The 26,068-nt window shown below is 29.8% G+C and overlaps 3 protein-coding genes across 4 annotated transcripts; all 3 read right to left on the bottom strand.

Moving 5' to 3' along the window:
* LOC105170885 (agmatine hydroxycinnamoyltransferase 1-like) lies at positions 3,328-4,644 on the bottom strand. The gene has a single exon (XM_011091809.1). The coding sequence runs from the start codon at positions 4,642-4,644 to the stop codon at positions 3,328-3,330; it is 1,317 nt and encodes a 438-aa protein (XP_011090111.1).
* Positions 8,811-13,411, bottom strand: LOC105170771 (aspartic proteinase-like protein 2). 2 transcript variants are annotated; one of them, XM_011091678.2, is made up of 10 exons: positions 13,010-13,411; positions 12,431-12,560; positions 11,905-12,152; positions 11,077-11,304; positions 10,488-10,650; positions 10,319-10,392; positions 10,133-10,229; positions 9,850-9,916; positions 9,327-9,398; positions 8,811-9,218 (listed from the first exon to the last, which is right to left on the bottom strand). In XM_011091678.2, exons 1-10 carry the CDS (start codon positions 13,240-13,242, stop codon positions 9,046-9,048), a joined length of 1,485 nt encoding a protein of 494 aa, XP_011089980.1. In that variant the 5' UTR covers positions 13,243-13,411; the 3' UTR covers positions 8,811-9,045. The 2 variants fall into 2 exon arrangements, with proteins under 2 accessions (XP_011089980.1, XP_020552185.1); XM_020696526.1 differs by having other exon boundaries at positions 11,905-12,195; positions 13,010-13,147.
* Positions 21,320-25,643, bottom strand: LOC105170769 (lysosomal Pro-X carboxypeptidase). The gene is made up of 9 exons (XM_011091676.2): positions 25,203-25,643; positions 24,566-24,752; positions 24,206-24,339; positions 23,976-24,088; positions 23,606-23,852; positions 22,604-22,759; positions 22,419-22,498; positions 22,258-22,307; positions 21,320-21,541 (listed from the first exon to the last, which is right to left on the bottom strand). The coding sequence occupies exons 1-9, from the start codon at positions 25,602-25,604 to the stop codon at positions 21,405-21,407; spliced, it is 1,506 nt and encodes a 501-aa protein (XP_011089978.1). The 5' UTR covers positions 25,605-25,643; the 3' UTR covers positions 21,320-21,404.

The raw sequence follows: 26,068 nt of genomic DNA, 5'->3' as shown, positions 1-26,068 counted from the left end.
TTCTTCATCACTAAATAATTACCTCTATATATGTACTGCTAATTATAAAACAATAATATACTTATATAAATTTTAATTTTTAAATTCGTGAAATCATTAATATTGTGATAAAACATAATCTATATATTACTTGCAACATACTGCCACTTGACATGTTGATACTAACCTTCCTGTTTTCTTTTAATTGAACGTTTTATCAATAACTATAAGACATCGATCCTCAAATAAATCGAAAAAAAGCAATTTCACATATTACCTACTCTTAATAGTTAATTGATAATTGAGTCCTAGTTATCTTTGTTCGTCGCGTTTGGTATCTTTTAATAGATACACACTGAATTTTACTTTAATTAAGTGTTGTGGGGGCGAAACATAAAATCAAAATTTTTGTGTTCTTAACTGCTTACATAATTTAATACTTAAGCATAAAAAGATAATATATATGTAGCAGATGGAAGCAGAGTTTAATTATGTATGCATAAAGCCGTCATTAGATAGCAAGAAAGTTTGAAATAAATCAAATTAAGAAGATATGGTTATTTTATCCGACCAAACTATATATTTTGCTTTGCTGCATATTCAAGTGCCCAATTTATATATTCGAATATAATTATATTTGTATTGCGTCTCATTTTATATATTTATCGTAAATTTTACAATAGCCAATGATTGTATTTTTTTTTTTACTTTTATCTCATATTTATAAAGAAAATAAGTTAACTTACTCGATCATTTATAAATATTTAAAAATGAACTTGTTAATATTACAAATTAGAAATTTAGTTTTCGCGAAAGAATATTCAAAAGTTTGTGTTCACGAGGAGGGCTAAAGAAAACAATGAAATAAAATGTCATGAAGATCATGGGGAATTTGCTATGTATCACCGACAGGATTAGGAACTATGTGTAATTAACGAGGATGTTTGACAATGAGAATTATAATTATAAGCATACAGAAGCAACATTTGACTTTTAGAAGTTATGATGTTATGCCATTCCATGAACAAAACATTTATGAAACAATGAATATCACCTCCATTATGGGCATATTTTTTTATGATCCTTGTCTGGCTTTTCAGACAACAATATGAGCATGTACGATGGAGAGCAAAACTATTATCACGATGATATGAATTGGTCATTGCAAATTCATCATTGAAGAATGGGGTTAATAAATATGTAATAGATCGTTCCGTGAAAATATTAATGACAAAAGCTTTATCAATATTATTTTTTTTAGAACGAGAGTGCATATTGTTTTTCTTTTATCAAAATAAATAAATAAATTTTGTTTTAGTAGTGTTTTCTAATGGGTGAATAGCAATTTACCCCATTGTGATATCGAAAATGAGCACATTACTCCCCTATGAAAATAATATAGCAATTTGGCCTCCTGTTCTTTTTTAAAATGAAGCAATTTACCTCCTTATACAGGGAGGTAAATTGCTTCATTTTTAAAAATCATATGGGGGTAAATTATGTTTTAAAAAATATAGGGAGGTAAATCGCTATTTAATTTTTCATAAAGGGGTAATTTGCTCATTTGCAATATCACAAGGGGTTCTTTGCATTTTTTCCGTTTTTAATATTTAAAGCAGGCTGCATATGTTAATTACTCTTTTAAGCTTATTTTCTATTTCATTTTAGTTCATAATTAATTTTTCAAAGGCATAATTATAGAATTTATAATCCCTCATCTAGACGTACCATCACTATATATGATTAAAAAAATCAATTATTCAAGCATTAGACTATTACCAAAATCAACTCTATTTAAGTTGACTCCTTCCTTTTATTTGGCTTTTTATTTATCGTGAATTGGGAAATTGTTACCTCTCGCATATTATGAAATTTCGAACAATTTTTCAAAGCAATGAACCTCTTTTTTATTTTCTTTTTCAGATAAAGTTGTTTGTGTTTAGACGGAGAGTTCGGCCGGCCCTACCTTTTTATTAAAAATTTCAAGAATATAAGGTCGTGTATATTCTAAAAATAGTAAAATGAGGAGTCCTTACTAGCTCCCTTTACAAAAAAAAAATAAAAAAAAAATAGTGAAATCGAAAACTAGGAGGTACAGGTCTGCCCAAATCGATCCCGCAAGTTCACTTTGAACTTGATTAATAACAATTAAGCGAACACATTGGTCCGAGCACCGCGAAACTCATAGAAAGCAACAACAACTTGCCGTGCGAGTCCCTGGAGCAATCCCCCTGATCCAGCCGCCCCTAAGTTTGCAGCCCCATCACGATTAAGTTTATACCATCTCGCATTAGGACTCCTCCAACGCAAAAGCTTAGTCTTTGGTGGAGATGGCCTTTTAAAGAAAAATCCCAGTGATCATATGTCATTTTTCGGACCTTGTACAACAACTGCATATGCGCTAACACAAACAGTTTCAGTGGTCGGGAATTTCCCAACATTGTATTTCACCTCATCACGTAGGCTCCAAATAAACCACAGGACGAGGATCGAAATGAGCAGCCCAACGTGCCCCTGAACCACAAATGGGGAGAAACCTTCCATCATGGTTCAAACTCATGGTATCGATGGTAATATTGGCAGGTAGTGCGGTCGGTAACAGCTAATTTGGAAGGGAAAATTAACAATAAGAGGAAAAAATGGTCGTTAAGGCAACAAAAGATTTTGCACTCTCTATAATTAAAATAAATATAACAACTCACGTTTTGATGAAACTCAAACTTTATAATTTTATAGTCATGAGATCTCAACTTTCCAACTAAACTAGACCCAATCTGACAATCCCTAATGATCATAAGCATGCAATTACATGGTAAAATTGAAAGCAAATTAACAAATAGAAACAGTCACCCTAATAAAATAAAGACTAATTATTGCTAGTATATGTAGCATATTTAAATGTGTGAATTTTAAATTTAAAAAACTAATTATTATTTAAAAAATATAGTAATTTGATAAATAAAAAATATAGAAGAATATAAAAAATTAAGAGAAATCATTGAAAAATGAGAGAATAAAAGGGATGTGGAAGTTGAGAGGAGAGAGAATAAGAAGTTAAGAAGAGATAGAAAAATAATAATTGTTAAAATTTATTAAAAAAATTGCCAGACAAAAAAAAAATGGGACACCAAAAGAGTACTCTAACTTAATACTAAAGAATCGAAAAAGTGAGTCATCTCACTAGCTAACATCCTGGAAAATTGAGGTGGTCATGCCTCATATTAGCCAACTGATCAAAGCATACATCTAGGTCACCAATATTCGTTTGATTTTCTTGATCATGCGCGAGATCTAATTACTTCCCCAGATACAGGACATGCCTGCAAAATTCCTAATATTTTGTTCCGATTACAAGTTGGCCAATTGAAAATAGCAAATTTGTTTGAAGGTTGTCAAATTTTCTCGAAATAGAGGGACAAGAACGTCAATGCTTCCATCTCTCGTGAAGGATGGTAGAAGAAATATCATTCCCTCTATCGGGGAGGAGGGCGTGAAAATGTATGGACCTCCACCTCCGAAATCAAGGTCGTAGCATGGGAACCTTAGCCAGCTAGCAACCTCCAAATTTGGCCACAAAATTGATTCTTTTGTGTCCGGCATTGCACTGGGGACAAGATCTTCCTCCTTCACCTTATAATTGGCAAAATCGATGAATGATTTGAAATAGCTATCATCCACCTTCATGACCGCCTCATGTAAAAGTTTGGCTGCATATGAAAGAGGTTCGCGTAAAAGGTTATCCACTTTAGCTCCTGCAAATGCCCATAGGACCAAATTGCCAAAATACTCATTTGGCACCCTAGGATTCAGTCGATAACGACCATCCACCGGTATTCTCACTTGGGTTGTCTCAAAGCCATTTAAGCCACGCGCCTTAGTTATAGCTCTCCATAGATGAGCCACAAGGCTCTCAAAGGTGCTGAAGGGCTTGTTTGTTCCATTCATTGAGGATGCCCTGGCCTTGAGCTTGGAAAGAAACTCCTTGGAATAATGAACTTTGTGGACCACAATATCCTCCACATTATTATCAATTATAGGAAACACTTTTTCCAGGTTCTTGGTTATGTATTCTACCCCTCTATGCTCAAACTCAAATTTCGGAGGGTTTCGAGGGGAGAATATTGTACGATCACGGAATGGTAGTGGATTGATATCAAGCCCTCGACAAGCTTCACCCCATGCAATCAAGAAGTTTCTCATTGCATATCCATCTGCCACTAGGTGGTGGACGGTGAACCCCACCACCATCGAGCCACACGAGAATCTCGTGACTTGAACTTGAAAGAGCTCCACCACACCTTCCAAGCTAGGGTGGAGGCTCAATAAAGTTGGTGAAGATTGAAAATGCACTGTTTCATTGAGGGGATGATCAACTGACGCCTCCACAAACCTAACACCCTCATCATTGAGAAGAATGATAGGCTCCCCATTGCCATCTATGCCGAGCCTTCCAGCACACTCACGATAAGCAGCCATAGTCTTTCTAAGTCCTAACTCAATGATTGCACTGGGTGGGGTTGGATGCTTGTAGGCGCAAATATTAGCTTCATGCTGATTATAAGTGACTTTATCAAAGACAGATAGGGGAGTGTAATCTGTGATCGGAGGGGGGTTGCCTTCATAGAAAGGCTTAACAAGCTTAGAACTTCCTATTTTCACTTTCATGGTCTGCTTGTATCTAACTTGGACAATAAGGATATCACAATACAACTTGGATTAAGGTTTCTTGGAGGCCATATCAGGGGTATATATACTAGTTCAGAATGCACTATACAATCTTTATTTCTTAAATGCAATTTTCTATTGATTACCCCATTCCACATTTGCCTAATACATTAAATGACATAGATTATTGGGCTGTGCCCTTTAAAACATTTTCCCAAATTAAAAAAAAAAAAATCAATTAAGGGATGTCCAAAATTAAAATCGGAGAAGTACGAGGTTCGTCGATCATGCTGTAGAATAAGAGAGTATCGTATAACAAAAGTATATGTATCCAATGTTTCATTCTAAGTAGCAAAATATCCTGTATTAAATAAAAAAATTAATGTAGAAATAGATTTGCATTCATATTAACATGGCTAAAAGCCTAAAACAAAATATATGTCTTTAGTACGGAATTTCAATCTTATCACTTTGATAAATAAGGCCTCGTTTGGCATTTTATTTTTTGAACAAAAATAAAGTATCATTTTCGTACCAACATGGGAGATTAATACTCGATTAGCTATTTTCATGATGCACGATTACTAGTTATGTAACTAACACGAATGGACGTGGGAGGCGGCATCTACGGACTTATACAAACCTCCACCGATCCCAGTTCTCGTCTTCATAATTAATTAAAACAATCTTTATCTATTTATTTTTAATTATATATATGATAATTAAAACAATCTTTATCTATTACCTCTCTATCTATTAATATATATATATATATATATTTATATATTTGAAGGGGATCTTTTTTTACCCAAATCCTTCAATTTTGACCAAACGGTGAATTCTTAGAATTTAGAAAATTTTTAATTATAAAAATACTTAAATAGTATGGTTCCAGCGGAGCCATCGCCTTCTATGACCTCGAATTTGCTGAAGCGATCGGGAAGCGCTTCGACCGTGACCTTGGTCAGTAGGAGGCTGCCGTAGAGCTTCCACGCTTCACTTGCAGGTACCTTAACCTCAATCTCCTCCCAAACACCACCCACCATTTTTCCTTCTTTTTCAACTTTGTGAAGGGAACTACAAGCACTTCATCTATATATATTATTTGAAGAGAGATGTTTTATCCAAATTCTTCAATTTTGACCAAATAGTGATTTTTAGAATTTAGAATTTTTTCTAATTATAAAAATACTTAATTAGTAGGTAAATATTAATGGTAAGTATTAATAGTAGTATTAATAATTTTCTTAATTGATTATAACATATATATATTCTCCACCCCCATATGTATTTGTGATAATGATTACTTTTATTTTAATTTAAAATAATTTTATGTTAAACGTATTTTAATTGAAAATCCACCATATGTAACCATAAAATAAATTTCTTTTTATTTTCTTGCAATTGAGATGATACATATAAAACTATGTATACGTATAAAACTCTGTAATTATGTAAACAAATGCCTGAGTAAATAAAAAATTAATAATTTGAAATCATTGAATCAAAATTACTTTCACATAATTAATTTTTTTAAATATAATATAAATTATAATTCAATTAATCAGTACATATTTTCTGACAATAATTAACATATTCAGTTTCTTTATATTTTATATTTTTTATATAGTGGCACCAAATTAGTAATTTGATTTTTAAAATAGAAAAAAAATCTATTTTTTTTCTATTTTAAAATTTAAGTTAGTCCTTTTTTAGAAAATTATAAGTATATGAAATCCACCAAAGAATTTAGTTAACAAGCATAATCTACCAATTTTTTGTTCGAATTCTCAAACATTTAATAAATATTGTTCAGGTTTAACTTTTTTAAACTTATCTGTAATTCTTGAAATAAAAATTTACTGACATTGATTTTTTTATTATATTTTCATATTAGATACGTTTTATAAATTTTATTCATAATTTTGGTTAAAAAAGACTCTTTATTTTAAGTTAAGCCATATATTATTATTATCAGCATAAAAGAATATGAAAAAAATATTTTTTCATGTAAAAAAAAGAGTAATTTGATAATTTTATAAATTTAAGGGACTAAAATGATAAAATTAAATTTATTGACCTTTATACCCTCCAAAAAGTCAAAATCCAGTTATTTTTTGGCCCAAAAATGGTTAGAGGAATCAAATTGAGACAAAAAGTAAAATTTAGGATACTATTAAATTCAAAATTTAAGGGACCAAATATAGTATTTACCCTAATTATAATCATATTCCATTATCATTTAGTTTTCTTAATTTTGAGCCAATGCTAATTTTTAGAATTTTGATTTTTTTTTTATTTTTTTAAATTATGGTAATTGGTTGTTTCAAATTTATGGAGAACATTAAAGATTTTTTTTTTTTAATTTTAAGACTTCACCTTTATGATTTCTCAAGCTTTCTGTATTTAGTTTCTAAAATTTATGCATTGTTAAAATATTTATGGTAAATAACAATGCTTAATAAATAAGAATTATGTATTTTCTAACAAAAACGTAACATATTTTACTCTTTTCTTATTTTTAAAATTTAAAATTTGATAAATCTTTATTAATGCCACTTCATTATATTATGTTAGGTGTATGTCTTATATATATACACACACATATATATATATATATATACATATGTATTATTATTATTGTTATCTATTAATCTATATAAGAAGGGTCAATTCTATTTTTTTAGAATTTTAAATTTTTTTATTATAATAAATATTCCTGTGGTTTGCTTTCCAATTGGTAAGTTAATAAGTGCTTTTAATACATAATTTTGATTAATTTAGACCATCAATCTTAATTACTGATTACATTACCATATTTTACTTGATTTTGCAACGAAAATCTGCAAGTTTTAGTGGATTGCAATATAATTAATTAATTTGAATACCTTAAAATTAGCAATTAATGTTCTAATTAGCAAAATTTCCATAAAAATATACTAAATATACAGACATGTTATTACTTTCTTCCAATAATTATGTTAATTAATATATTTGACCATATACAAATTTGGTAAATTGTATTAACTTTTGATTTTTGAAGAAAAATAACCAAAATTTGTTAAAGTGCACTAAAATCTGTTTCCATAATCTTTACATTCAAACTTAAGAAAGAATGCAACCAAAGACATGAAACGTATTTAACACGAACAATAAGGAAAAATGGTACTATAGTCGTGAAAACTCAACAAGTCAAAAGCAACTTTTTTGATAATATATATTTTTTTATTTTCTCATAATAATAATCTTCATAAATTTATTGAATGAGAAGAATTAGAGTGATAATTCATGAGAAAAGCAAAAATGGTCATAGATTAGCCCGAAAGGGCCTAGCTTAAGATTGGCACACTATTATTTATGGCCAGTTCTAGGTCTTTTAATTGGGCCGAATCGGGGTTTAGTTTTAAACTCATGACAACCCATGGACCAACCGGGTTGAGATCTGAATTAGGCCTCGACCATGCTCGAACATGCCTATTTTATTTGGTTTTACAAAATTGAGTTTTTTTTTTCTTCCCAAATTACTTTTTATGAATGTATCATGAAACAAAGAAATAATGAAATCACACAAAATTTATAAAAAAAATAATAATTAAAAATATATAATGAGTTTAAATAACAATTTGACTAACAAATTTACAATAATAATAAATTCAAAAGGAACTTAAGATGAACTTTGAAAAAAAATAAACAAAGAGTATTAATGACGTACAGTACTAGTTTAGACGTAGAACAATAAAGATTTAAAAAAATTAGAATTTCAAAAATAAAAAAAAATAAATTAAAATAGTCAACTTTGAATAATAAAATAAAATTTATATATCATGTATTATTATTATTATTATAATAATTATTATTACTATATAAAAAGGTCCAACGGGATCCTAGTCCCTGTATCAATATCGGACTGGCCCAGGACCAACCTTGTTTGAGTTCTCCCCTATATGCACGTATTTTTTTCTTTTTTCTTTTTCCAGCTAGTTTTAACGAATTTAATGGCAAGAACCACATTCGATGCAATGTTCAAATATGATAGCTGAGTCAAAAATATGAGGGACCAAATATGAATTATGTCATAATTGAGGGACCAAACGTGAGGAACTACTCAAGCACAACAACCACCAAATCAAAATCGGAAAAGATAACTCAAACTATACACCAAATTCTTCACGGAATGCAATAATTTTCATGTATAAAAGAAATGTATTATTCCTATATCAGCTTTTTGTACAATGGGAGGAGAGTAATTCTACGCTAACAACCAAAGTGGTCTTAACTAAGACCAAAAAGTAAATGCAACAACTAAAAACAACATATGAAAGATGCGATTAGTATAACCTGTCGGTATCTATACTATTAGCCGACAGGAAAATGATAGAGAAAATTATCCATCACTAGTTACTACAAAAATGGAAAAACACCAAAGAATGCTATATGCAACAAAAAAGTTATAATAGTACTTGACATTAGCTTGTATGGCTCGTAACGGTCCGAGTTGTTGTTATCAAGTTGTCCGGCGTTCACAAATTCTGTTTTACCAGTATTATTTAAAGAGACATTGACGGACAACGAACCTGTAAGATCAAAAGTTTGTGTGAATGAGTCGGGGATAAGTACAGAGACATGATTAAATGTTTGTATATGGTGGTATTTGCCTATAGCGGATGATAAACGAAACTTACAATCATAATTAGCCCATCCGATCCTTTGACCAGCCAAATCATATACAACGATCTTATCTTTCAGAACAAGGTCTGCATAAATGATTGAAAAGAAGTACATTGTCGCAGTCAATTAAAAATTTAAAAAATTAGAACATTAAAAGTAATGAATAAAAGATACGAATAAAACACTTTTTCCGTCATGCACACTACAAACATTTAAATTTCCGCCTAAAAATTTATGCTACGGTTGGATCTTGAAGTTCGATAAGAAAAAAAACAAAGGAAAAAGCAAAAGTATTAAAAAGTAAAGCGTAAAGTATTACTATTAGAAGGGAAAATAATATTTTTTTGTCTGGTTTTCGTTACTAAAATTATTCACTAAATTTTGTCGTCCGAATACTTAAGTATTGCCTTTACAAAAATTTTAAAAGTATTACTGAAAAACCCTATAAATTAGCAATAAAGTGCAAGAATTACAATAATCAACATATAAGTTTATGTAGTGATAAGAGCAGAGGGCAAACTCAACATAGTTTCATACCTCCTAAAATTGTGAATCCTTGACCCTGAATTTTCTGAATGCCGATGCACCAAACTGCAGCACCACCCTATAAATGCAAAAATCGGCACGTTTCCGATTATTATTTTTCATAAATTTCAAGAACTCCGTCCACCATTTCATGTAATACTATATATTAGTTGGTTCTCGAGAACAAAACAAATTAACAATGAGAAATTCTAATTCAAAGAATGACTAGTCGCATGATTGATTGGATATGAACAAGAACAGAGAGAAATTTGAGAAACATGAAACATTGACGTACAATGGAGTTCTGCTGCAAAAGGTAGTCCTGGGGTTGCAGTATCATTGATGCACCCCCGGCGAAGTTCAAACTAACTGGAGGGAAAATTTCCGAGACGCTAGAGGGAAAAATAATTTGATATTAAGAGGTAATTGAATATAAAGACACTTAAACAAGATTACACAGTTTGTGTAAGAAAAAAGAGACCTGGTGGTAGTTAAATAGCACTGGTTTCCCTTGGAAAGAAGAGGGCGTGCCGATTGAGAAACAGTTTGTTGAATCTGCAGACAACATGAACGACGCCATGTTTTCCACAAAAATCTTATAACAATGGAGTAATCAAGAAACACAAACTACTTTTTTCCTTACAACTTACTGCATTAATGAAAGGATCGTAAGCTGCTTCTGCAAGGTACGCCAACGTTGTTCCTGAATCAAATATTGTTCCACTGTTGTCTGATGTTGCAAAAACAGACGAATCAATAGGTAACATCTGCCCGTTTACAGCAATGCTTTGTAGATTTACATTGTAATGCGACCTGATCAGAGTTGGGACACAGAAAAAGTAAATTAAATCAGTGTCGTTGCGTCTAACTCACTGATATAATCGAGTTTAATAGTTCTTTCAATGCGCATAAAACAATCAATAAGTAAAAAAAAGACGATTTTGTTGCTTATCGACTTTCTGAAAAATAAGAAATTTTAATAATTTTCGTGTATTAGGCTGAGTAATTAATATACCAGAACAAAAATCAATTGTGTAGTCACTAAATTTACACAATTAAAATATTAAAAATAATTCGATTTTATTGCAAATTTGTATCAAATTTAACTTATATTGAGAAAATTTCATCCGATATCATGAGATTCAAATATGAACAAATCAAATGGTCATCCTATGCATGCTTAGAAGGATAAAAACAACTTATCGAGAAAATTACTTGTCAAGCATGAAAAACACATACTGTGATGGAACAAGTGAAGTGTAAACTAAATTTGGCTCGACAATCTGGCCAAGAACGAGTATACCGCCACCACCGTTTTCTCCTTTCAAGCAATGAGAAAATGCTTTCGGGACGATTCCCTGTGAAGAAAGCTGTGAAATTACGGACAGGCTCTGCTGTCCGAAACCAAATATGCCATCAACTGCCCTGTCTGGCTTGGTGAGGTCTCCAGTCTGCGATGTGCTACAACTGTGTCAAAAACAAACCTTGCAATTGTTAGGAAAATTGCAAGACAGATTGTGAAACGTGTGCAGGAAACAGGAATGAAATTTAACCTCAAGAAAGAAAGACTTTTATGTGGTTCGAAAAATAGAGTTTCTTACAATAGAAATCTCCATTAATTATGGTGTCTTTTTTTTTAGGGGGAATTATGGCGTCTGTTAAATATTGTAAAATTAGCACTGTACCAAAGCTGCCTATTAATTATTATCAAATTACAAATTTACCTATGATGGTAAAGTGTGTGTCAAAAAGTTATTTTTCCTTTTCTTCATAACGAATACCGTTACAACAAGCCAGCAAAGTGCAAAATTACAAATTTATCCCTAAAGGTAATCAGAATCTCAAAGAAAGTCTGCTTCTTCGGAGCTGGCTTTTAAATAGTCTCCATTATCATTAGTAGTATATGTCAGATATCAAGTTTTTTTTTTTTCTGAAAACTGGCTTAAACAATTCACATTAATTATTATAGCGAAAGTAATACTGAATCAAATTTCATGTCACATCAACAAGGCAGTCAGGCTAGACTTTCACGAAACAATAATTTAATACAGATGAAGAATAACTGACCCGAAAACAATGGGCGCGGAGGGATTCGATATCAACGAATTCCCGACAACAGTGTCGAGAGAAATCGTGTCAGACAGGTAATATCCCGACGTCCCACTGCCATCACCGTACTGGAATGTATACCCACACTGATTCTGAACCGAACAGACAGAATCAGAGGATTGAGCTCCTAGGTCACACCTCCTGTCTGAACATGAAATCAGCGAAGCTGTCGATGAGCTGGAAGGATCAAAGAACTCCAGCTGAATCTGGTGAAAGCCAAGAATGTTTAATACAATCACTGCCCTGATTCTGTTCTTCATAAACAAGATGCAACAGAGGTATCAACGGAATTCTAGTCTGGATCAAGTCTGACCAAATATAAACTAATGACACTATAATTGTAATTACACTTGTTGTATGATTGATGCATAATTTAAAGAGAGACAAGTGCAATGCGATTGATCATATTTGACCAAACTTAATTGGAATAAGAAAATTTTCAGACATGAAACGGAGATTTTTGTGAGATGAAGGATTGATGAACCTGGAGACCGCTGGATTTCGGGCAGCCGGCACAGGGATTGCAACTAATCCACAGGACATCACTTCCTGTATCTATCTGTACATAGAATTCTTTGGGAGGAGTCCCCAGTTTCACTCTTGTGAAGTATAGCCTGCAAAAACAGTTTTACCAGCTCTATATATATATATACGCCCTTGAATTATATTGATTTTCCCCTATATATATATATAAATTCAACTAATTAATTAATTGAGGGCACAAGAAAATAATCAAGAATTTGATATTATTACTGCAATTCAAGAAAATTCTTGAATTTATTCCATTTTATTAGTTAATATACAGAATCAGTTCTTTTGAGCGGATTAATTACAGAATTATCAAATTTAAATTGACTGAAAAACCAAATATTGCAGCCGTTCATTGAAAGGAAAAGAAAGAGAAAAAGCAGTTCTTCTTCAAGTCTACCATTAATACGTATAAATTGCTACACATGTCAACATAACATAACATACTCGTATATACGTATACGTATACATATACATATACTTACATTTCTTAAGAAAGAAGTGAAGACTTAATATGTTGTATGTATGTATGTACCCGACAAGATAAGGATCATAGGTGCCTTGGACAGGGAAATCAACGACGCCAAGAGGCTGTTGCTGCAAGAATCTGCCGTGTCTAATCCTGTCGCGTTCTCTGAGTTGATTCAGCTCCAATCCTTCGTGACTCGCCCTCTCCAACGTCAACGTCACACTCTTCCCTTCCCCACCAACCACCACCACCGCCACCAGAAGCACAGCCACCGTAACCGGAATATTCGCCGGCGGCATTTCGTACAAGCAAGCACCTCTCTCCCCTTTTTCTTGTTTTCTTTCCTTCTCTCTTCACTTGTAGCATATGTGATATATGTAACTATAGGTTATATCTATATGTAATATGTATTGCAGAGAGAGAGAGAGAGAGAGAGAACAGTGGTAACAGCCGATAACTGAAGTTTGATTTGGAAAAAAATGGATTACGTTTGTATTTATATGCAGACACGTTTTTAAATTGGGAAATGCTTTAAAAGGTTGTACGTTAAACAGAAAGAGTTATACCTTTCTTCCACGGGTGACATATATGTTACATTTTTGTTTGGACGACTTTTCTCCCATCCTTTTAATTATTTACAATTTCCCTATTACTTACTGACACATGGTTTGCTAGTTCCCTCCTGCAACCACCTCAATTAGTCTTACCCTTTCATTTTCCTTTTTTTATTAACTGCAATATTTTTTAAAAACATAAATTACAATTAGTTCTTTTAAAATTTATCAAAATATAAATATTTTTTTTTAAAAATAAAAAATACTCCTCAAAATTACAAATACTCTAATAAATACCTTCTCGTAACAGCTCATTGTAGGGGACATTTGCTAGGGTATTTGTAATTTCAAAGAGATATTCATAATTTTTTAAAACAGTATTTGTAATTATGACAAATTTTAGGAGAGCCCGTCGTAATTTACCCTTTTAATTATAATAACATGCCTTCTATTGTTCCATGATAATAAGGAGTGTCATACGATCAATGTCCTGTTATATGAGATTTTATCCATTTTAACTTCATGAACCTCACAATCTTGTTTTTAAAAAGACCCCTAACTAATAAGATATGATTTTAAAATTTATAAACTGCTCAACCTCTTTATTTATTTTAACTTCATGAACCTCACAATCTTGTTTTTAAAAAGACCCCTAACTAATAAGATATGATTTTAAAATTTATAAACTGCTCAACCTCTTTATATACGATCGATGAAAAATATGTACCAATATCACTTGCAAAATAATTAAAATATAATCACAACAAACTAAACTTTCATAAAATTTCTTAAAATGATACATTTGACATGTGACTTAAAACAATCAAGTTCCCACATTATTGATTGGGAAATTTAAATACACAAGTGCTACATTTGTCATGTTGGTTATAAAATTCGCAGTAGCTGCAACTTTTATTTTTAAAATATTATAAAATAAAATTTAAAAACCTTTTGATTCCGTTTTCATTTATTTCTCAAAATTTTCAGTCTTTTATGTTTGAAAAAGAGAGAATGTATTTTTTCTATATGTTATAATTTTAAGGTATTTTTATTATTTTTTTCACGCCAGTCATTATTATATATATATATACTTTCAATTGTTGATCTAATAAAATAAAATTTAACTGTATTAATATGAGACCACTAATAATTCTCCGGTAATAAAAAGAATCGTCAATTAATTATCGTTTAAATAAAAGAAACATATTAATTAATTTGGCTCAAATTTCATTAAACAAAAACCAAAATTGAATTTCTCGTAATTTTGGTGGCTGTTCCATAATTTGAGAAAAGAGTTGGGGCATAAATAAAAAAATATTGAAATAATTGGTGTAATATGATTCCACACAACCTTTAAAGATACTAAAGCGAACAAAGAACCTTTCTGATACCACTCTTTATAGAGTTTGATTCATCCACTACTGCCAACTCCAACTCTTGTTCTTGCGTGCTGACTCTGCACTTTAGCACACTTTGGTCCCTCAATTATTTCAGTTTTTCACTCTGGTCCCTCCTTTTTAGTGCTTTTGTCTTTTATTCTTTGAGGCCTTGCAACTTGCAAGAGGTGGCCTCAAAAGCTAAGTGGGGTTGCACTTTTCTATATTACATCTTTGCCCCCAAATTATCTTTTGCTATTCTTATCCAATTCCAATCTATTTTCCTCAAAAACTTCAACAAATTAACAATAATTTGTATACAGCAGATACATTAGATTTGTATGGGATCTCAGCGTTAACAACTGCCCGTTGTATTAAAATTGAAGTTTCAAGTGTTTTTAAAAGAATTCTAAAAAATATACCAAACACTTCCATATGCCCTATAGAAAAAAAAAGAAACATAATATTAAGAACAAAAACTTTAGTGATGATATTAAAAATTGTCACTAATTATATATATTAAGCGATTATAATATTCATTTGTCACTATATTTAATTTTGTAGCTACAATTATTGTACAAAAGTTACCATTAGCAATAATTAATGATACAATAACCGTACATAAATTTATCGTCATAAATAATTAATGACATATATAACAACAATCCAATTAAAATAAATATAATTATCACTATATTTGTATTATCACTTAATTATCATCATAGATCGATGCTTCATTCATTATCGTCAATGACAACTTAATAAAAGTTTCCTGCACTAACGATTTTGAAAATTATATTGTTATAAAATTAAAATTATTGTTTCTTCATATAAATTTTAATTTTGAGATTGTTTTTAATATTTTTTTCAGTGATATTATCTTTTACTTATGTGATGGTATAATCTCGACTTTGATGGGCATATTTGAAATTTTCTTTTTTTAAAAAAAAAAAAAAATCTAATTCTTGACTAGGTGACCCCAGTACTCATCTCCCAACTAGCTAGCTAGACACATGATCAATTGGGATTGCAAAGCAACAAAGTAAAATAATGAAACCTGTCTAAGGTTGTATCTACACTAGTTTGCAAATGTTGGACCAATTGTCTAGCTAGGATATAAACAAAATTGGACAACCTTTCTCATAATGTGACTTTGATTTCCTTTTATCATGAAACTCAATTTCTTGCAGAAATTTTATCTTTGTTATTGGATTTAATTTCAACCCAACATAATTTATTGGGATAATTGCATTTACACACCTTTGATCTATAGTTTGTTTGTATAAATTATTTTTTTGCATAATTACATAAATCACTTATGAGAACCAAAAAATAGGAGAAAATTTTATGCGTAATGATATGTACTTTTTCAAAAAGCAAAAGGTGGTTTATGTAAATAATATTTCTGGTGGGTGTATGTATAATTATTCAAAAGAGAATGATAATTTATGTAAATAAATTATAGATTAAGGGCTGTAAATATATAATTATTCATAATATATTTCATTTTTTTATTAATGTTATTTTTCAATTATAACTGCATACTCGACCATTAAATTAGTCAAACTCGACTAAATCGCTCAATCTGAAAAAAATAATTAAATAATTTTGAATTAATTTTTTAATAATCGGCATATAATAAGTCAAGTTAATTAAAATTTTCTTGGAAAACCGATGGAACCCAACTACCATAGTACAAACAATTTGAGTACCACAAACATTTAGATGAAATTGGGTTTTTATTTTATGAATCCAATTCCATTTGGTAGGAAGCAGCGGACAATGTGGTGTAGGACCGTTCCTCTCTTGTTCACTACCAAGAAATCAAAAGGAAGTGGGAGAGGGAACATCAAATTCTTATCACTTTATTATTTTCACTGTTGTCTCATCTCAAACGCTTATATGCCCTTCTCCTACACAAAATATAAAATAAAATAAAATTTCTATATTTTTATAAAAATTATAAGTGTATTTTTTTTATGTATAATATTGTTTTGGCGACAAAAATAAAAATTGTTTACCTCTGCTGATTTTTCGACGAATTAATAAATTAATAAATTGATAAACCTAAATTAATAAATTCAAGGGCGATAGTTTCTAACTTACATTAATATGAGGAGAGCAAAGCAGTCAAAGATGAAATTGAATTTATTTATAGCATAATTGAAATAGCTAAAAACACCTATGTAGTAATTACATAGGTGCCTCTAGTTTTCGGCCCGTAAATATTTTATTTTTTATTTTTTTATAAGTTTTAAAGAGCTAAAATAATTTCTCGAAAATTAAAAAAAAGATAGTTTTATTTTTATTCAAATCAATAACTTGATTGAATTCCATCCAAATATAATTTTTTTGATGAAAAATCGCGACAAAAGCCATTCGAATATTTCCACATGTTTAGTATTATAAAATTTATTTATTTATTTATTTATTTTTAATTCATGAATTGAAAAATAAATTTTTTATTACATATTTAGATAAGTTATTTAAAGAATATCATATTGAAAAGGAGGCTAATTTCAAGCCACCTAATTAATGCCACAAAAAGCATGAAATGAGCGTTGAGGTATGATATGACTGAAGATCTGCTTCAATATCATTATTTAATTAGAATTTTTACAATCTTATTCTTATCTAAATTAGGCAGCAGGCGGACAATCCATAACTAACATGTTCATGCGTCATCGCGTATGTATGAGGCAAGAAAAAACAGACCGACTCCCTATAGATGTAATAAATGAGTAATATAAATGAAGAAAAAGCCATCCATTTTAAATTTTATTTGACTATAGAATTAGAGAAAATTTTAACTCAGATCAAATTTGGTCGAATTTGAACCAATTATATGATAATTATAATATATTTGTTATGTGATTGGTGTACAATTCAGAAAAAGTGACAAATCATATCATAAGTGTATTATACTTATTTTGCAACTAACTTGATTTGGACGAACCTGATTTGGACAAAAGATTTTCAAAAATCTAGTTAGAACCTTGATTGCCAAGACACGGGAGAGTTATAGGGGTGTTTGGGTGAGTTTACAAGCTCTTTTTAAATGTTTGAAATCATATATATAAGATATTAATGATTGGATTTTGGTTTCATACTATAAATGGTGGATGAAATTTCATTTAGGCATGCAAATTATTTTGGCACTTAATTATGACTTAATTTACCAAAAACTTCATTTTTTTAATTTCCGTAAAAATCTTTTGACTAATAATTGTAAATAAGTTACTCGATACAATTAGCAATACTCAAGCCAATCAATACATCAACATGACTAACAACGATAATAAATTACAATACCTCACACAAGTCAAGATAAATACTTACACGTTCGATTGGACTTGAACCTATGATTTTGAACTTGTTCATGGGACATCAATTTTAACATTAACCATTGGGCTGAGACATCGGTGATAATTTTGGTAAAACTTTTATTATTATCAATTGAAGAAAAATCATATTGACGATAATATTAAAGTGATATTATCAAAATGATCCATCAAATTGGCTGCAATTCAGTAATAAGAAGATTGTATGTTAAGTTTTATATAGTATTTGTGATGTGGGCAAAGCATCCCACATTGGTTGCAAACGAAGAGTTTGAGTGATTTATAAGTCCCAAGACATTCTCTCCCTAGCGAGGTTAGAACAAACCCGTGAGACTTATATGAAATCAGAGCAAACAATACCTTGCGCAATGGGTCACAGATCGAGTCGCAAGCCGCACCATCTGGCGTCGTCTGTGGAAACGAGAGCATGTGCCCCTCCCAAGCCCTTGTTTGGGGGCTGATGATGTAAAATTATGAGAAAAAACAATTATGTGCTAAACAATCTAAAATGTAAAAGTAAAATTATGTTTTTCAAGCTGAAAGTATTTATTTCAAGTAAAATCAATTCTTCATACAATAATATGAGAAAGTGTGTTGTTGTTGTAGTTGACCAAAGACCAATTAAAAATCCTGATTTGTCCCATTGATATGAGGAAGGTTCCAAACAGGTTCATGTTTGGACATAGGTGTTGTGAATGCAAGTGACTGGGGAAGGCTTTCTTAATTAAATGCATGTATGTTTCACCATACGGACCAAATGTTATTCTCTGTTTGGCTTCTTCCAAGATATTGCATTTTCTCTTCTATTTTATTAAATATACATATTATGTGTACACAGTTCTCCTTAAAGAAATTAGATGGTCCCATCCTTATACACATGGGTCTCGTTTGATCGTATAATTATGCATGATTATTTATCACGTCAAATTACATGTTTAATTCTCAGTATTAGTCTATAGTAGGATTAATTTTTCTTTTTTTCTTATACACGCTTCCACTCTCACTTTGATTTTTTCCTTCTTTGTGAAAGTACATGCACGCTTAAAAGAATATATTTTAAATTATAATAATTTAATAATAAAATATAATAAAAGAATATTGTTTTTTTTATTTTTTTATTTTTAAAAAATATTTGAGTTTGGATTAATTATTATGTCAAATTTTGAGGTAGATCGTTGTAATTTACCCAATATTTTATTTAATCGGATTCTATTAATCACTTACGCCACAACCAAAAGTAGACGGCTTAAATAGACAGAAAATTAGGTTGATGTTTTCTTATTTGACTGATGTGCAGCCCAGCCATGTCGGCCGGCGCAACAGCAAAGCCCTAATATTGAACCTCAGTTTAACATGAAGCACAAACAATACTAGGTTTTCAAAGCCCAACTACATCTGCCTTAATATATTTTTAAACAACTTTTTCGCCAAAAGAATAGTTTCTGTATTTTTTTCACCTATGAAATTTTGTGATTTGGGAAATTATATTTATCACTTCTAAGGTTTGTTTTCATCTTACAAATAAATTTTCCGATTGGTCAAAACTCACTGAATTTGTTGATATTAACAAAAAAATTGAATGAAAATTGATATGTAAACTCAATTGATTTATTACTGACCTATTGCAGGTCAAACAATTTTTTTCGAACTAAACTACCTTTTAAAATTGAAGATATACCTCCACACATGCATTAACACGTGAATACGTATGAGGGTAATTTGATCATAAAAAATTATTTGACATGCAATAAAGTCAGTAATGAGTCAATCAGAGATAAATATATATTTATTTTTATTATTTTGTTAATATCAACAAATTCAGTGAATTTTAACTAATTGAGGGACTTATTTGTTAGACGGAAGTAAATTTCAAAAGTGTTAAATGTAATTTCTCAAACCACATGGGATCTTAGTATAATACACCAAATTTTAGAGGGGGGCATGTAAAATTATCTCCATATTTTATGTATATACAGAATTTTAAAGATACTTTCATAAATTGTATTATTTATCTTTTATAGTGTCAAAAGTACCAAAAAAAAGTATAGAAATATTTAAGATAGTAAATAAGTGAAATATTTTAATTTATGAAAAAAATATTGATAAGAAAATAAAATAAATAATGTTGGAGAATAAGTGAAATATTTTAATTTATGAAAAAAATATTTATAAGAAAATATAATACATAATGTTGGAGAGAAAATCAAAAGTAAAAATAATTGATTAATTTTTTTGGAAAAAAGGGACAGATCATAATTAAGTGAGATATCAAGAGGGTACTCTCACTTAATAATAATTAGTAATTTGTGGCATACCATGTATGCAATTTTTATAAATATGATTTAAAATAAAAATATTTATAAATTTTTATTATTTAATAAAGTATATATAAAATAATAAATTAATATTAAATTTGTAAAAAATAGTGACAGAAAATGAATAAAAATTAAGAAATAACAAAAAATAATTATTGAAAGATAACGGGGGTTGGATAGGTATCTGGGGGGAGTTAATAAATAAATTAATAGATAAGATTTTTTATCATAATTAATTAAAATGATCAAAAGTGAAAAGTAATTGTGATTAATAATTAACTATGGTTAAGCAACGATGATGGGCAAGAAATTTTAGTAGGTGTTTTGATTATAATAAAAAATTATGATAAATACTTTGAGCATAGTTAAGACGATAGCAAATATTAATTAATTATAAATTAAGATTTAAATTTTAGATTAATTTATTTAATTATAGTTGATAATATTAATTTATTAGAATTTTTAACTATACTCATTTGTAATGTTACGAGAACGGAATATGACGATTTATTAAATATTACGAAATGATACGATTGTCCTTATATATAAATATTTATGTATTAATTGTATTATCACACACATATTTATAGATAAAATTATGAGTAATCAATAAAATTGTATTATCACCTAGTGAAACAATACGGACTACTATCAGTTGCACAACGTATTTTATTAGTATTTGTTATAATTTTTTATTTTAATTATAATAATTAATTATAACAAAAAATTATACTTTTTGCTAATCATACTTTAATAATTGGAATAGCGGAAAAAGGCATAGAAGTGATGATTTAATCTTCATAAATAATTAGCATATTATTCTTCTTCGAAGAAGTAAAATAAGAAGCTTCCAAAAACAATGTCCTCAGTTCTATCTATCTCTTCAAGGCCTGAAGATCAGAATAGTATGTTTTCAGCCATCCTTCGATGATCTCAATCTCTCTTTTCCTTTGTAGAATGAGCCAATCTGGATCAGTTTTGGCTGAGTACAGTATGTCCAGACAGTGTGAACCTGCACAATACAAGAATAAATTATTTTTTTTTAAAAAAAATATTATCTACGACCCTCTAATTGTTCAAATTTATTTATTTAATGATGCCTTTTTCTAAATCAAATAAAAAAAATGGCCCTCTTTATATATTAATTGCTAAAATTATAAAATACATTTTTTTATTTTCTCACTTATCAAATTATCACTTATTTATTTTCTCGTTGTCTTCTTTCTTTTGGAATGTAATATTGTATGACCAAATTGTCCTTGGCATAGAAAGGGTAAAGAAACACTTGAAGGATATTAAAAATAATTATTTACCATTTCTAATAACTTATAATCCAAACAGACAAATACCCTATTTTAATATCCTTAGGACACCCTCTTTCCAAATACACGCAGTCAAAATTTTTATTTGAATAATATTAATATATGTTTTGGCAGACAAATATATACTCCAACATCATCCTTTTCTATCAATTATTAAAAATAAAAAATAGGGCCAAAATATTCAGGTAATTAATTAATAAAAAAAAATCTTATTCAAATTAGATTTGATTAAAATTAAATTAATCACACAGTATATATAATACACTTATTACGTGATTGATCAATCGTTTTGAACTGTACATTAATCACAAGATTTGAGTCTAATTTGGTCGAGAATTTCGGATTGATTGTTAATTACTTGACTTAGACTTTGTAAACATAACTGAACTAAGGTTAGTAAGCATACCTTTGGGCGTAGTTACCGCAACTATACTTTCTGACAAGTCTTCTAGCACCCTATGATTGGAAATTCGGACACATAGTTAAATAAAATTAATAAAACATAGTAATTCATTTAAAAAAAAGAAAGAATTTGAAATTAATTGAGTTATAATAATTTTATTTTACCCTCCGCTACTGTAAGGATCTCTGAGACCATTGGAAAATATTATGTTGCTTCCGAATCGGTTCAAAACCAATTTAATATCCTGCATTTAATAATTACACGAAATTATATCAAGTTTCCAAAATAATTTAACTAATTAATAATTTTTTTTATATATATAATTAAAAAAATATGGTTAATTACTTACATGGCCTCCGTAATACGTTGTAATCCAATGGGGACGAGGTGGGACACCATAAAAGTCCTTACAACTTTTAGCAAATTCATGTAAATCGAATGGAGCTGCTGGAAACATTGTGTCGTTTTCTCCTCTTCCAATCGGTATCACTATTTCACTACAAGTCTGCAAGTAATACAAAGCCCCCATAAATATTCAACTCAAAAAGTGATTATATATCGGAGAAATTTCTAATTAGGAACTCAAAATTGTTTTCTTCTTAATTAAATTTAATATATGAAATGGGATGAACATAAAATTGTGATAAATAGCTATGTACTTCACACATTTCAGATTGTCGTAATACTCCTATGATTATGTATTAAGAAAATATTAGTAGAAGACTCTAAAATTATTGTTTCAGACAGGAATTTTTGTGTAATGTCAAAAAATATCCGGAAAAATTATATTTATACTTCACTAATTTATAATTTATTTACACAAAACACACTTATTTTTTGTGTAATTACTGAAATCAACCTAAAAGCCAAAAGGTAGGATTAGTTTGTATAATAACGTCAATGTTTTCAAGTAGTATATGTGTAATTTTTCAAAAAAAAAAAAAAAAACCATAGTAATTGACAACGGTAAATTGTATAAATGGATCATATATTAAGGGTGTAAATATAATTATTCTCAAAAAATATATATTATTTCGGTAGTTCCAAAAATCATGAAATGTTCCTTATAAAAACTCAAATAGTTGGCATTTAAGGGGGTGCTTGCAAATAATAAATAAGCAAAATTAAGTTAATTTCAGCTACAAGCAACTTTTATTACTATTTATCTTACAATTTTCTTTCTATAACACGCACTAATCCAATATCAACATCACAACCTATATTTTGTCTACATATGTGATTCCACACTATAATAATAGATTTTTTCACGTTGGATACATATAAAACAAATAATTCATTAAAAAAAAAATAAAGAACAAAAAATAAAAGGAAGGATGAATAGCTGACTCACTTGCCATTCCCATCCAACGCTAGTTTCGCTAGGATAATTATAGGCATTTGTATCATAGCATGTCCTATTCCCTCTGTAAGACACGACGCCGGCGAAAATCCGGCCAATGACATCAGTCCCTGCCGGAGCTCCGTCGATCCCTTTACACACAACAGTCACCGGATACGTTGGCGGATGATTATACTGAGCTGCTACAGAGTACATTGTGTCCAAGAAATCCTTCAGCTCATCAGAATTATTCAAATGCCTGAAAAAACAAAATACTAAATTTTGACTTATAATTCCTATTATTGATAATTTTCTAGTGATATTTAATTAAATACTTTTGGCTGGTGAAAGAATAAAAAAAGAACATATTAATTAACATTACGAGCAAGTCTTGAATCTTTGACTAAGTATGGAGAGGCCTTTAGGTTTTGATGCCACTTTGTCGATTTCAGCCCATGAGTTTTTAATAGTTTGGTAGCAGTTCTTGCTGACCTCCTGACGAAAAAATAATGTATATATATACCACTATTAGTTAGTGATTTTTTTCAAATTTAGAAAAAAAAAATACTTTATAAAATATACAGAATTAATTATATTTTTTTTTACAAATACCTCAAAGTCCTTGGTTACAATCGAGTAATATCCATTTTGTGGAGTAATATTGTCGAAATAAAGAACCGGAGCTGATGATGCTAGAGCGCCTAGAGCGATGTGTGGATACTTGAGCCGAAACCACGAAGCTAGCTCTGAAATCAAGGAATACAAATCAATTATTTATAAAATATCACATCTAGATTCTTTATTGTAAATTGATATTATATTTTATATTAAATCGACAACAATATGTATCTATGAGTAATATTAATATATATAATGTGTACTATATATTAAGTTAAATATGGAATGTGTATTGATTTACAATAAAAGATTTTAATTGAAAAAACATTGCATATATACTAATAATGAACTCACTTCCTCCGTAGGATCCTCCAACGACAATAATTGGAGAATAATGTGCTGCAAACTTATGCTTTACGTGCAACAAAATCTCTGCATAATCAGCTATAGCTTGAGCTGAGCTAAAATACCCACGCAGCGTAGCATTTTTCATGGCGTCCTCCATTTTTCCAAAAGGCACTGATTTTCCATAAAATCGATGCTAAACCAACACCAAACCAATCAATAATATCGTACAAACTCCATCTTCAATTTTCTTCCACTAAATGAAAAGCAAAAATTGCTTGCTTTTGACATTATTCTGACATATATATCACATCAATTATGTTATAAATAACTGACATTACTTAACCTTCAAACTATCAGTATTTGTCATGTCCGTCGACATATCATTCGACTAATCTTTCCAAAAAGATTGATCATGTTATATTTTACTATTATACTTAAAAAAAATAGTTTAATTGATTGATCAACTATGCCATCTAAATATTGCTTTTTTAGAATGGAGGGGTGTATAAAAAAATTTGATAAATGCAACAGGCCTACCAATTAAAATAGTAATTATATGCAAAAACCCCTGAAAAATATTAAAAAAAAAAAAAAAGTTTGGCAATTTGGCCCTCTGAACTTTTAAAATGATCAATACTTTTACCTCAATGTAAACTGAAAGAGACTTGAAATGAGGAGCATTATCATTAAGAAAACCAATAACTTCCTGGTCTTCATCCAGTGGTGCTTCTGCTCCAAGATAAGCAAAAATGGGGGAATTTGAGGTTGGGCCACCCCAATACTTAGAATTCACAACATATCTTTGTCTGAAAGTGGCATAACTCTGAGGGGCATAGTTAAAATGATCAAGAGTTTGTGAGTAGAAATGTGTCTTAAAATCTTTTGAAATGGCTGATGTAGAGATGACGTCATCAGGGTTTCTCAAGATCAATGCTTCTTTGTTGTGGGGAGAGAGTCTTGGGATTTTGTGTGAGACTGATTGCAGGAGTAATGGGAGAAGAAGGAGAGGGTAGAATTGGAACAAAAGTACTCTAGAAGGTGTCATAGTTTTGGGAGGGATCACAAACTTATTGTTCCAATTTGTATTTTCTTGGAATTTTGGTTGCATGGATATGAGGTATTTATAGACACTTATTGGTAGAATATGTGGTACATTATTATTTAGTTGACCAAAAAAAACCATCAAAAAAGACAAAATAAAGAATTATTTGAAAAAAATAATTTGTTTTAGAGTTGATTATATCGGTTTGAGATTCGCTTTTTTAATTAAATTGTAATAATAAATCATTGTTATGAAAAAGTCTATATGTTGATTTTTCTTCTTGAGAAAAAAATTAAATAAAAACCCTTTATTGGATGGAGCAATTATTATTATTATATGATTATTTTTATTTTTATTATTTGATTTGAACGCTTTCTTCTTTCTTCCCTTGAATGATAAAGATGGAAGGAAAGGTGTAATTAACGTAGCTAATACTAATTTCATCACAAGATCTAAGCCTCTTGATT

This window comes from Sesamum indicum, linkage group LG9 (assembly GCF_000512975.1).
Source record: "Sesamum indicum cultivar Zhongzhi No. 13 linkage group LG9, S_indicum_v1.0, whole genome shotgun sequence".
Classification (NCBI taxonomy): Eukaryota; Viridiplantae; Streptophyta; class Magnoliopsida; order Lamiales; family Pedaliaceae; genus Sesamum; species Sesamum indicum.
This window is presented reverse-complemented; position numbering and strand designations above follow the sequence as displayed.